The sequence below is a fragment of the Durio zibethinus genome, chromosome 4 (assembly GCF_047325235.1).
Source record: "Durio zibethinus cultivar Kanyao isolate XHJ-2024 chromosome 4, ASM4732523v1, whole genome shotgun sequence".
Lineage (NCBI taxonomy): Eukaryota > Viridiplantae > Streptophyta > Magnoliopsida > Malvales > Malvaceae > Durio > Durio zibethinus.
The window spans coordinates 35,816,423-35,829,643 of record NC_143165.1 but is presented as its reverse complement, the minus strand read 5'-3'; the positions used below and the strand labels follow the sequence as shown (position 1 = coordinate 35,829,643).

Sequence of the window (13,221 nt, the reverse complement as noted above, 5' to 3'; positions counted from 1 at the left end):
TGGTAATAAAAAATATCAATTATTTAATATTTTAAAAAATATTTATCATATAATGCATTATCTTTATCAAAATAAAATAAAATAAAAGTAGTAGCAATAATTTCTATTCTGTTTTGGGAATTTGGGATTGCCAAAAGGCCCAGATTTTTGTTGAAATGGCATATTGTCCCCAAAGTAAAAGTTTCCTATTTACTCAACTGAATCCATTTGTCTATTTGTTTGAAATTCTAATCTTCCGTGCAAATAGTTCTAAAGGCCTCCGATTTGATTGCTTGTTGGTCCATGAACCTGATAAAAACAAAACCACCAACTCCCATAAAAATCCAACCAAACCAGGAAGTAAAAAACACAACAATTCAATTCCCAAAGCTTAAACCTCTATGTGGGACAACTTCACTCTGCTCACACCGAACATTTCCTGATGTTATAAAAACAAGCAATTTCCAGTCAGATTCTTCTCACCTGTGCAAAACCCACTTCAAGTTTCCCATACCTTTGGCTGTTTTTAGAGGTAAAAGATGCTTGCTTTATCTTTTATTATGTGTACGCAAATGCATATTTTCTTGAATCACTTATCTGGGTTGTCATTTTTTACATCTTTTGATCTTAAAAAACATGTCTTTGATAGGTTTGTAATGTAATAATGCACATATCTTATCCTCTTGTTAGTATCTTATTTCTCAAATGTTTAGGCTGATGCTTTACAGGTTAGTGCTTCTTTGTTATGGAACCATTAAATTTAAAACTTGTGATAAATTCTTCTTAAGACATTAAAGTTGATGTCTTTCCTTTTGTTTCTGTAATGAGAATCACAGTTGTGCAGAATTATGCATTTGATGTTAGAATTCGTATCCTAGTTTCTTTCGAAACTTGAAGCTTATCCTATGATAGATTCACATCATTTGATATTGCAATGATGCAGAGGTTGAGTTTAAGGAGTTTTGTAAGTTCAGGATATCCTCGCCCTTCAGCGTAGGTTATTCATTTGGAGCCTGGGACATTAGAGGCAAATACAAGTACGCTCTTGATGATAAATTAACTGGTCCTGATACCATGAGGTGTTCACCTAGGATACAAAGAAAGATTGTAGAACTTCTGCCAAGGCTCTCAATTTTATTGAAATAAACATAATAATAATAATACTGACTTGGATACACATAAGATAATGATATATATACTAATTCCTGGAACAACCCTCCAACTATAGACAGAAACTTAAGAATGTGATTCCACTTTGAAGACTGATCCTAGCTTCTAAAGGACTTTAGCTTAGATTTAATTACCATTTAATCACGCACATAACACATGTGAAAATAAAATTTGTACGATTTTTATAAAAGGGCTATTGAGTTATTCAGTCAGCCTGGTCACTTGGCTCTTAATATTAATAACGTCATCTAGGAAAACTTTGGTTCATGTCTTTTTGAAGCACAGAAAAGATATGTAGAGCTTCCTGATCTTCTATGGCTCGCATAGTGATTTGCTCTCAGTCAATATGTTTTGTTTTGAACTTGGCTTAGAAACCAGATTCTACACTTCTTCCACTTGTGTCATTATTTGTAGGTAAAAATGAGTTGAATTACAAATTTGTTTTAAGACAACTGGTGTCAAAGAAACGGAAAATGAAACTAACTGCTACTCCTAAATGCAAGAAAATAAATTCTGCCTGTGAGTCTTTTTCCAGAAGTTTCAAAGCTACCTCTTTCATCATTGTAAAGTAGTGTCATCTGTTGAGTTGTGTCATTGTTACTGAATCTTATAGATGCATAACATTTATCTATTTTCTTAATCTGTTTTGGCTGGCTTCAATTTGTGTTGTAGGTCTGTTGTGCAATGAGAATTTGTGTTGTCATTACAAATCTATGTTTTGGTGTATCTATTGGAGCAGCCTTTACATTTCAGTGTCCCCACGTCTACAAAGAGTTGGCCTCAATCCACATGCAAAGCTTGTTGTCTCTTTAATTTTGTATATAGATTCTGTGAATAATTGTATATAGTTTCCATTTAACGTATGATGTTGAATTTTCTTATCAAGTAGATTATAATGGTTGCCCTACTAGAATTGGCCTTGCTGTCATGGGCCAAAATCTTGCCCTAAGCATTGCTGAGAAAGGATTCCCAATTTCTGTTTACAACTGGACCACTTGAAAAGTTGATGAGACAGTAGAAAGAGCTTAACGAGAAGGAATCTCCCTTTATATGGATTTCATGATCCAGAATCTTGTGTTCGTTCAATCCAGAAACCACGTGTCATAATTATGCTTGTGAAGGCTGGACCTCCAGTTGATCAAACCATTAAAACTTCATCGATTTACTTGGAGAAAAGAGATTGCATCACTGATGGGGATAATGAGTGGTATGAAAACAGTGAGAGGAGAGGGAAAGCTATGGCAGAATTGGGACTGCTTTCTCTTGGAATGGGAGTTTCTGGTGCTTAAGAGGGTGCTGGGCACGGACCTTCATTGATGCCTGGAGGTTCCTACGAGGCTTATAAATATTTAGAAGATATCCTTCTTAAGGTTGCTGCTCAGGTTCCTGACAATAGTCCATGTGTCACTTAGATTAGCGAAGGAGGATCTGGCAATTTTGTTAAGATGGTTCACAATGGGACTGAATATGGTGATATGCAGCTGATTGCGGAGGCCTATGATTTACTGAAATCAGTTTGGAAGCTCTCTAATGAAAGGCCTATAAAGTGATGTTCGTAGACAGTAAAAAATCTAATAGTTTTCTGTTGTGGATTGAGGTCAACCTGTGTCAGTGAACCACTGTCATTGAACTTGTACTGCTTAATGGCTCAAGGACCATTGTATTTCATTTTTGTTATCTTGCAATGATATTAACTTAATTCAATTGTTTGCACATAATCCTATCATTTATTCTTTTGTTCATCTACCTGTTCAAGTCCTGCTGGCTTACTCGTACTTTAATTGTCTACCCCCTTCCGCAGAATAAGTGCTTTTACATTTTCCTTCGGTTTTGAAGGGTGCTTGTTGAGAACTGAATCACTATTATACTTCCTCCTTCCACGGTATATGTTGTTGAGTTTCCATCGGTCTACAACCACCACTCTATAGACATTTTGTACGTGCAGTAGTGCTTGTGCTTTATAACGTGGAGTAGGCATTCTCCAATTTTTTCGGAGCAAGAGTTGAATTCTATTCATCTTGTTTTCATGTATATCAGAACCTGACTCAGAATATTAAACAGAAGAAAACATGGAAAGTCTAGGCTTTTTTTATGCTTTACTGGGTTATTGCTCAGGAATTCATTAGTACATATGCATATACATATGCATATACATATACATATACATATACATGTATGTCACATCCAACATCTAGCTCTTTCAATTCTCATGCAGCAAAGGAGAATTTAATACACTAAGCAACATTCACAATGATTATGAAGACAAGAACAGCAAAAACAATTATCAAAGTTCATATGTTACATAGAACACAATAAACATCCTGACATATGTAATATGTTTCATCATAAAACAACTATGAGATTCTCAAGACATTCATTCACTTTCAACATTCATACTGGTTTTCTGAAATCCTACAACAGAATAATCAGACATTCTTTGCTAAAAGAGTGCTGGGCAACATTCTAAGATGACTGGGAAATTTGAGACATACCTATTCTTTCAGCCTCAAATTGTTGGTTATCTTCACTTTGTCTCTGCTTTGAGCATGACTAGCAGCACTAAGTGCCTTAAGCTCTAATTTTTCCTTCCCAAATTTGTTTCTTCTTTGGTCCCTTTTGATCACCTGTTTGTGAAGTTTTTCTGCTGAGAAGGACTTAAAAGGTTCATGCTTGTAATAATCCATCCCCAAATTTTGGTCACTGCTGGATGGAAGTTGGTGAAGAATTGGGCCAGAAGAGGCGTCTGAAGCCATTGAGTCATCACTCTCATCATCATTGTGGCCATTGCCATCATACTTGGGACACCGATTCTTGTTGTAGCCTTCTACCTGCTTAGAAGTATTATAACTGTACTCACCAATGAAATCGTAGTGATCATTTTCATGGATGGAGGAGCCAATATACATGGTCCAACCAGACTCACTGCTGCCATGTTGTTCATCTTCCAAGCCCCTGGTGTTGTGAGAAGCCTCCATGGCAGCGGTAGCCCCTAGAGCCAGCGGACAGGATGGAGAGCTAAACCAAAAAAGAGAAAAGACTTGGGTAAGAAACTTGTTAAATATTTCTATTACAAAGTGGACTTATATCTTTGTCTCTCTTTAGTCGTGCCCTTCAAACAAATACAGCTTTACATACATCGGTCGAAGGAACCTAATCCTGACACTGCTCACACAGCTTTTGTGATCAATGGCTAGAGTAATCCTAGCATCATTACTTCTCTGAATTTAATCACTAGAAGACAAACTTTTGGTGATAAATATGTTACTGCATCTCTTAAATGTGATAAAAATCCAAGTTCTTAAACATGGAAGAAGTAAAGAACAACTGTAATTCACTTGGTTACTTAGATGGAAATGAAATGAGAAAAATGAGCCCACACCTAACAAATTGTTGAGCTAAAAGTCTTCAATCTAATTACATTAACGAAAATAAAATTAAATAATAAATTAAATATACAAGAGATAATAATTTAACGTAATTCAATCTAATTGACCTACATTCACGGATAAAAAATAAGATCCACTAATTGTAGAAAATTATAAATATACTCAAATAATCAACCTCACTCAACAATCAATACTCATAAGACACTTTCAATCTTCTCTAGTCTTATGAAATATTCTCAACCCAAACAAACACAAACACAAACCCAAACCTTTGTGCACCCTTTCAACATAACCAAACATACTCATATGCTCCCATACATTATACTTATGTGAACCCTCTCAGTCGTTTCTAATTCACTTACAAACAAATATACACACCCATAAGACATAAAGTCACAAACAAACATACACACCCATAAAACATAGAGCCCCAATACTCCTATGAGTGTCTATCACATAAAACCTTACAACTCTTTTACATCTTTTTCTTATATCTAATCTTGTAAAGACTTCATCTATTTATAACCATATAAACTTACCCATTAAGAATCCTTCTCCTTTTAGAATTCTTCTCTTGTAAGTTAAATTTACCTATTAAAAATCTTTTTTCTTTTAAAATTCTTTTCTTGTAAGTCAAACTTACTTATTAAGAATTTTTTTCTCTTAAATTTTTTTTTTACAAATTTTTTTATCCATCAAGTAATATTTGATAAATCTCTAATAAATTTTAAACAAATCTCTTATAATATTTGAGTCATTATTCTCGACACAAACAAGGAGAATATTTGGACAATTTTCTTAGATAGGTTAGAACAGTACCTCTTCGTTATTTCCTCAATGTTCACATTATTCACTCCTTTTTAATTCTCTGTCTTATCATGAACAAGGACCTGCCTTTTCCTTTAAAATATTGCAAAGAACCCAACAGCGGGATTTTGGCACTTTGTATTGCATGGGAGTGTATGATGTTCGCAAAAGGTTGTTTCAGCTTCTTGCCTTCTGTTTGTCTTTCCCAAAAGCAGCCTCATGTCTTTTTGTTACTTGGGAAGATGTTAGTAGCAGTAACTTTTCAAAGGGCTGCAGCTTATTAATAACATTTATAACATCAATACCAAGCTTTAGAGATGCAAGTAGCTGTTGTAATTCTTGACTTTTATAAAGTGTTTGTCCCTAATTCATCTAACCATGTTACTTAATGAGCATGCCTTGCTCATCATTAAGTTGGAATCCCCATGTTTTTCTGCCTTTTTTTAATCCTTTCTCAGACTTGTTTGTGCTTAAGTTGGTCTAGTGAGGGCCCTTGCTTCATTCTTGCTTTCTAATGCTCACCTTTTCGGGGATCCATGTGACCATAATTCTTTGGAGGTTCCCCTTTTCCTAATTAGACAGCATGGACCCAAACAGGAAACGTTTCTCATTAATTTCATCTTGACGTTTGCTTTTGAACATCTGAATATATATGTTACCACATTTAAAACAATGCAAAAATGAAAAAACTGTTGATTATTTATTGTTTTTCTTGTTTTCTTGATATCTGCTGTTTACATATTGATCATAGAATCACTTTTACATTTGCCAGAGTCCAGGGGTGCAAGCCTGTCTAACTGAGATCAAGTCCAGAACCTTTCCAGTTTTTTGGAATATTGCTGGCTGCAAAGATTTCAACTGAAGTATCTTAAATTATAAATCACATGATATGTGATTTAGAATGAAGTATGTTTGTTGGTTGTATGAAAATGAAGACATTCACCTAGAAATAATGGCTTTCAATTTCACTTGAACAGATTAGACAGGTGATCTGAAGACCTGTTTCATAATGTGATTAGTCATTGACAAACTGCAAGAGATGATTCACTCAAGGCCTGACCTGATCAAGCCATTCCAGGTGAAAATAATGTAAGCTGCTGCATTTTAAACTTCTTATAACCATGAAAATACAGCATAAAATTTTCTTCAGAAAGTCTCTCTCTAATTGCAGTTCTCCAAGTATCAATTATTTATTAGATAAATTTGGGATTGGGGTGAAATTCTAAGGGACAGTGGATAAGTGGGGGACGGCTCTATGCAAGAGGGGCTGAGGGAGTCCCCCTCACTCTGCCATTTTTTCCATTTTGGAGGTAGGGGACCTCTCAATTCCCCTGCCGTTGCAAATTGTCACTAATATCTTCTTTGGGAGATGAGGGCTAACTGCTAAGATAGTTAGATGCCACGCTGATTTTTTACTCGAATTGTGGTATAGCTTTTTTCTTAGGTTTTGCTTTGAAGCCTGTGATTAACCAACTTCAGTTGCAGCCAGGCATGCAAAATAATTGAGCCGCATTGCCGATTATCCCAAACTCAACTCTACTCTGGAAAGGGTGAAAGAAACAAAAATTATACTGAGAAAAGAAAAGAAAAAAAAACAAGTAGCACTTAGTGGTACTGAAATTGTTATTACTCCCATTACTTGCCTCTAACTGCCACTATCTTCCAATCTTTCAGCTCTAGAGCGGTAATGGTGATTTTAGCAGCAATTGGCCAATAAAAAACTGATTCTATTATTGTATTCTTGGACAAGAAATGTTATGAGAGGTGGGTAATTTATCTTAGGAACTGGCATTCATCAATATCCTGGTTCCTCCAATGAAACCTGTTTCGCATTCTAGACCAATATTCATTGAAGAGGAACATTGAAGGTTATTTGGAAAAGAACCCACGTTCGATCTTCACAAAGTTGAGGCTTAAGTTTCCATATCTAGCAAAGCCCAATTCAAAAGATTCCTAGTCCAGAGAGTAGAGAGACATGATTTTTGACCCAATGACCATGTTCCAACTTTAGGTTGGATCATCTATGGGGCCAGAATTTGATCCCTGACTCTGCAATGTCAAGAGGCCAAGAAGGTGTAGCTCTCATTTAAGGCCATCAAGCAGTGCAGAGAAAAACATGGGGAAGAATACCATTTGTGAAGCACAACTGCTATCTTAATGTTTTCAACGTACACCAGTCTTTTTCTTTGCTATCTTGGCTCATGTAATTTTGGGCTGGGCCAAGGCCTACGGTTGGGGAGTGGGAGAAACAAAAAGGTCTAAAAAAAAAAAACCCCAAAAAACCTAACTTGGCCGAGAGGTCACTAGCTTTTTTCTCCCTTTTGGACGAAATACTGAGAGAGGCACAGAGCCCCTCTTCTGAACGAAGTCGCCGTTTAATCTCTGGTAGGTTCTTTTTCTTCTGCCTCCTTTTTCATCGAAACTCCAAGCAAAATCTTGACTTTTTTTCTTTACCTGTCTTAGTTTTTAATTCCTTTTTCATCGCTTCCCTTTGCTTACCCTTCAGTTTTTAAAAAGAAAAATCTTTGCTTTATTTGAGGGTCTGAACGTAAAACAAATCAGTGCAGTTATTGTATAGATTTCTTGTTTAGACAGATAAACTTTTCAACTTTCCTAGTCAAAAATATTTGAGAAAATGATAAAAGGAAAAAAAAAAAATTTTTTTGCATTGGAGGGTTGCATTGTCTGGGATTTGAACCTTAGATCTGTTGAATGTCACCTGGTTACATGAACCAACTGACTTAAGTTTCGGGTTCAAAACTGCGTTTCTTTGAACGAGGGGGAAAAAGGGTGATTTAATGACTGTATGGGTGAAGGTTACCTTCAGGGTTGCTTATGGAAGTAACCCATTTTTAATTTTTAATTTTTTAGTGGTTTAATTAGGTGTACTATGAAATTTTATTGATTTTGGACTATCCATTATTCCGGAAATGCTGAAAAGATAATATTCATAGTTTATTCTAGTAGAAACCAACAAATTTTGATTCTTAGACATTTATAATCTTTATCGAAAATTGGATTTTTTTTCAATCTCTTATACTTTAGCTGGGTGACTTGGTCCAACTGTCATTTTTGAATTTGGAGATTGATGCTGATAATGTTTCTGTTTCTGTAATTTGGCAGTGCGCAGAACTTGATTTTTAAATTGTAACAATGGAAGATGTCATAACAGAAATACCCCCACCTTCGAGATTCTTTCAGGAAGATCTTAACAACTTTGTACCTCCATCTCCATCTCTTCCGTTGCCCTTCCTTGTGCTTTCTAACCCCAAGCCTAATAAGCCTCTTCGTCCATCTATCCTCATCATCGCGAAATCTTCTCCATCTTTGTTTATCTTCCACCGTTTGTCACCTAAGACCTTAATTGGAAGTCTTATCCTTCCTGAGATCCCTTTCTCTGGCATCTCCGTCGAACCCTCCCTGGGAGACAAAACTTGCAATATTTATTCCCTCAATGATGGGGATAATTCTACCCTGCTTGTATCAGTTCAACATGGTGTCTGCACAGAGAGATCTCACCTTGTTGCAAGGTTGCTGATAGGTGAGGATATTGTTCCTGAGAGGGTTCTAATTTTGGATTCAATTCAGAGCCAGAACTTCAGGGGCAAGCTCTCACCAGATGAAACATATGCTTTTAAGCTGGAGACATTAGCAGAAAGAAAAGCATTGGGTGGTGTCAATGTAGGTTCCTCACTGCTAAAGGGTTTAGAGTATTTTCCATCAGGTAGTATGATTGATGGCCTGGCTGCTGCTCTGTTGAGTCGGTGCCAATTGAAGAACATAAAGGGAACGTTGTGTGTTTCATGGCCTGAATTCGGTAGTTCTGTGGTGGCTCTGATTAGATCTCTTCTGCAAAGGAATGTGCTGCCTAGCTTGGACTTGAGCTTGAAGGGAGAGGTGAAGGTCCTGCAGGATCAATATGCAAGGTTCAATCGAATTAAGCATCAGCCTTATGATACTGAATTGTATACATAGTGAAACTGGGATTATCCATTCACACACACAAAAAGGGGGGATAGCTTTATGTTTTTATTCCTTTCTTGACATTTCTTCTCCCTGTTTGACATGTGCTGTCAAAAGTTTTTCTTTTGCATAAAAACTTCTGAACTTATTTCTGTTTGTCCTTTGTCTTACATGTAATGACCAATGTGTGTTAGAATTACATTGAAACAATCTGACGCCTATGGAAAGCAGTCATCTGCTTTACAAGTCATAAGAAGTTAAAATCTGATTGCACATTTGCCTAAATTATTTGTTGTTGATGTTGCTCACTCTATTCCTTGCTAATTTTAATAAATATGCTCTTGTTCCAAGACATGTTATGTCAGTCTTGAAATTATCAGCCTAAGATTAGGCCTTTTCCTTTGACATTAATACGTTGGATGGTCTTACTTGGTTTGGAACTGAGGATGCAACATTTTCTTATTGAGTGGTCTTTTCATGTCTCCTTCAATCTTTGTCGAATAATGAAGCATAGAAAGCTGGGTTTTGCCAGTAAATTGAAAGCATTAGTTTCCTATGGACCTGTTTGCCATCTGGAGAAAGGCCTTTTTGCCTGGATTGAGGACCTACTGTTACAGTTGCACTGCCAAAGTTTTTGCTACAACTTGTGAATATCATTCAGTTTATGGCAATTCCTTTTCTATGTCGGCAAAAGGCAAACTAGAAAGACCGGAAGACAAGCTGAAGGATGAAAGTGGGGCGTGTATGGTGTAGTTCCATTTGAAAGGAATCTGAAAGCAAACTGCAAAGTTTGATTTAGTCTTTTTTCTTGACACTAAATCAAACGAAAATTAGGTGTAAAAACCAAACACTCCCAACCAGTTTCTATTCTTTTTGCACTTTCATTTGAGCTGTTGGATCAAACAAAACTAGCTAGAAAAAAGGGTTTTATGGATTAAATTTTAATCTCTTTCATATTGTATTCAATTTATGAAAACAAAGAAAAAGAATTCAAAAGAAATTGGTGTGATTTGGTGTGATCTCTGCATTCTTGCAATACTGGGATACTTCGAAGACAAAGTCAATTTTGAATGATAAGTCTGCACAGAGTTGATTATTAATCTCTTGCACTTCAAGAATTAGGATCACGATTTTGGATGCATTTTCTCTCCCATTCTAGATTTTTATTCCCACAGAAAAGCAAGTGAAAAATGAAAATACAAGAAAGAGTGTTCTTAAGTATTATTCTTGTTTGTGAAACAAGGCAACGGGCAATAACGTGTAAATTGAACTTTGATGACATTAAAAAACAAAATCTTGTTCAACTAATTAAGTCTATGTTGTATAACGGAAACAAATTTGATTAGATCATCACATGTTTTCCTTTTGTCAATGTAGATTATGTCGACCCTTTTACCAAAAGGCTCCAAATTGCAAGATAATTATAAACAGGAGACTGCTGCTTTCTTTTCTTGAGTAGTAAGGGTTCTTGGGTTAATTCAAATAAACTTATTTATGTTGGACCTAATGAATTCATGAAAAATTATTTTCTCATAATCTTTTAACAGACAAGAAAGAGTATAGCACGCTTCTTTTTGTCTCTTGAGCCAACCATCAGCTGGTAATAGGAGACTGCAGCTTGTTTGAAAGTGAAGTAAAAAAATTATTGTAAACATTTGCTGTTATCAGTTTATGGTTTGGTGGCTGGCCCAAAAACCTGTTCAAGTAATTTAATTTGAGACAAGGAGGACGTTTTTGAATCTGTCAGAGTTGTAACTTTTGGTTTGAGAGCACTCACCAACCAGGCCAACATTAGTTGCATCCTCTCTTGACTAATTACACTCAAACGACTATGGCAAAAGGAAAAAGCTTCAAAACTTTCCACATTCTTTCTCCCTTATATATCTTCCAGTCCCACCAATTTCTCCTCACTCGATCTATCCATTGATTCAAGAAAAGAAATCACAGCAACAAAAGAATGGCGTATTGCCCTTCCCTGATCAGTCTGCAATGTTCCATGGTTTTGATTTGTGTCTCCATTTTCAGCTCTACCATTTTTGCAAGTACTGACCCTCCCTTGACATTGGATTACTACAGATCAACATGTCCGACTGTGTTTGAGATTGTGAAGAAAGAAATGGAGTGCCAAGTACTCTCTGATCCTCGCAATGCAGCATTCATCGTTCGATTACATTTCCACGATTGTTTTGTTCAGGTTACTTGAGACAGATACACATTTCAATGAAAATATTCTCAAATTAGTTGGAGGAAGAGAAGCAAAAATGAAAAAAACATTTACATTTATGAATATGATTTGTGCAGGGTTGTGATGGGTCAATTTTGCTTGATGATACAATAAGCTTACAAGGAGAAAAGAAAGCTTTAGCAAACGTAAACTCTCTACAAGGTTATGGAATCATTGACAGGATTAAGAACAAGCTTGAATCTGAGTGTCCCGGAATTGTTTCCTGCGCTGATATCCTCACCATTGCTGCCAGAGATGCTGTGATTCTGGTAAAAACCTTTTTACAAGTTAAAAGCCTGTACACTGAATTTTCTAAGTTCTCGAGTTGGCCTCATTTTTTTGGTCTAATTCTTTCCAGGTTGGTGGACCTGACTGGGATGTACCAGTGGGAAGAAAGGATTCAACAACAGCTAGCTATGATCTAGCTAGTGAAAACCTTCCTTCTGCTAATGAGGATCTTCTCAGTATCATATCCAAATTTCTATATCAAGGTCTCTCAGTGACTGATATGGTGGCTCTTGCTGGTAAGCTCTTATTACAATAAAAAAATACTCATTTTCCTCAAGCAAACTCTATAATATGTATGTATAAAACCAAATAATAAAATCTGGAATTTAACTTGGTTATGTAGCTACCTTCTCCCTATCCCCAAGCTATGGCCTCTTTTTACCATAAAAAAACAAATAATAGAATTGTTGTTGGATATGTATGTATAAAACCAAATAATAAAATCTGGAATTTAACTTGGTTTATGTAGCTACCTTCTCCCTATCCCCAAGCTATGGCCTCTTTTTACCATAAAAAAACAAATAATAGAATTGTTGTTGGTTCTATGCAAATGACTTCCAGGGGCTCATACCATTGGCATGGCACGTTGTGAGAATTTTCGCGCTAGAATTTATGGAGACTTTGAAGCAACTTCAGGGACGAATCCATTATCCGAGTCATATCTTAGCAACTTGAAATCCATTTGCCCTGCAACTGGATCAGGAGACAATAACATAACAGCAATGGACTATGTTACACCAAATCTTTTCGACAATTCCTTTTACCATGTACTGCTGAGAGGGGAAGGATTGCTTAACTCAGACCAAGAAATGTACTCCAGCATTTTCGGAATCGAAACGAAAAAACTTGTCCAGAGATATGCAGAGGACCCTGTTGCTTTCTTCAATCAGTTCTCAGATTCAATGGTGAAAATGGGAAACATTGCGAATTCGGATAGCTTTGTCACTGGTGAAGTAAGGAAGAATTGCAGATTTGTCAACACTTGAAGAGCTGCAAAAACACCAGTATTTGTTAATGAATTATATTGTAGAATTGTTTGTTTGTGTCGAGAAGAAAAAATAAAGTTTTTATAAGTTACAGTTTTCATGAATTGTTGAAAAAAATCGTTTCCTTTTACAAAGAAATGGAAATTGAAGTTTCTGTAAGATTCATTCAAAACCAACTATATATTAAAAAAAAAAAGTGATTCTCCTACTGAAAATTGCTTCTGAAAAGTGATCCCTTTAGCCACTTTGAGCTAGGTGGATGTATATAAAGATTTTAAATTCAATGAACTGTTAATGTAAAGTAAATCGATTTTAAGATTGAAGGTTTAAATTCGAACTCTAATTGTGGTTCAAAAATTAAAAAAAAAATTCAATTATATTTTTTCATGCCTAAGAAGTTTTTAATTTGTAAATAGCT

General features: G+C 35.8%; 4 protein-coding genes and 1 pseudogene across 4 annotated transcripts; 4 read left to right on the top strand and 1 right to left on the bottom strand.

Moving 5' to 3' along the window:
• The first annotated feature begins 148 nt into the window (after positions 1 to 148).
• On the top strand, positions 149 to 2,853 carry LOC111288195 (uncharacterized). The gene is made up of 3 exons (XM_022878974.2): positions 149 to 511; positions 923 to 1,016; positions 1,822 to 2,853. Exons 1-3 carry the CDS (start codon positions 283 to 285, stop codon positions 1,835 to 1,837), a joined length of 339 nt encoding a protein of 112 aa, XP_022734709.1. The 5' UTR covers positions 149 to 282; the 3' UTR covers positions 1,838 to 2,853.
• LOC111289048 (6-phosphogluconate dehydrogenase, decarboxylating 2-like) lies at positions 1,987 to 2,853 on the top strand (annotated as a pseudogene).
• Positions 2,854 to 3,314: 461 nt separating this feature from the next.
• Positions 3,315 to 4,359, bottom strand: LOC111289047 (uncharacterized). Its single transcript, XM_022879918.2, has one exon. The coding sequence runs from the start codon at positions 4,122 to 4,124 to the stop codon at positions 3,642 to 3,644; it is 483 nt and encodes a 160-aa protein (XP_022735653.1). The 5' UTR covers positions 4,125 to 4,359; the 3' UTR covers positions 3,315 to 3,641.
• A 3,217-nt stretch (positions 4,360 to 7,576) lies between these two features.
• Positions 7,577 to 9,590, top strand: LOC111288272 (uncharacterized). Its single transcript, XM_022879093.2, has 2 exons — positions 7,577 to 7,727; positions 8,466 to 9,590. The coding sequence occupies exon 2, from the start codon at positions 8,496 to 8,498 to the stop codon at positions 9,315 to 9,317; it is 822 nt and encodes a 273-aa protein (XP_022734828.1). The 5' UTR covers positions 7,577 to 7,727; positions 8,466 to 8,495; the 3' UTR covers positions 9,318 to 9,590.
• A 1,618-nt stretch (positions 9,591 to 11,208) lies between these two features.
• On the top strand, positions 11,209 to 13,014 carry LOC111288270 (peroxidase 11-like). Its single transcript, XM_022879092.2, has 4 exons — positions 11,209 to 11,499; positions 11,607 to 11,798; positions 11,888 to 12,053; positions 12,379 to 13,014. The coding sequence occupies exons 1-4, from the start codon at positions 11,263 to 11,265 to the stop codon at positions 12,801 to 12,803; spliced, it is 1,020 nt and encodes a 339-aa protein (XP_022734827.1). The 5' UTR covers positions 11,209 to 11,262; the 3' UTR covers positions 12,804 to 13,014.
• Positions 13,015 to 13,221: the final 207 nt, after the last annotated feature.

Excerpts from the sequence above, each read along its gene's own strand:
- LOC111288195 (XM_022878974.2), top strand. The coding sequence starts at position 283 with ATGAACCTGATAAAAACAAAACCACCAACTCCCATAAAAATCCAACCA. Across the intron at positions 512-922 it reads ACCTTTGGCTGTTTTTAGAG|AGGTTGAGTTTAAGGAGTTT; the intron begins GTAAAAGATGCT and ends GCAATGATGCAG.
- LOC111289047 (XM_022879918.2), bottom strand. The coding sequence starts at position 4,124 with ATGGAGGCTTCTCACAACACCAGGGGCTTGGAAGATGAACAACATGGC.
- LOC111288272 (XM_022879093.2), top strand. The coding sequence starts at position 8,496 with ATGGAAGATGTCATAACAGAAATACCCCCACCTTCGAGATTCTTTCAG.
- LOC111288270 (XM_022879092.2), top strand. The coding sequence starts at position 11,263 with ATGGCGTATTGCCCTTCCCTGATCAGTCTGCAATGTTCCATGGTTTTG. Across the intron at positions 11,500-11,606 it reads TCCACGATTGTTTTGTTCAG|GGTTGTGATGGGTCAATTTT; the intron begins GTTACTTGAGAC and ends TGATTTGTGCAG. Across the intron at positions 11,799-11,887 it reads CCAGAGATGCTGTGATTCTG|GTTGGTGGACCTGACTGGGA; the intron begins GTAAAAACCTTT and ends AATTCTTTCCAG.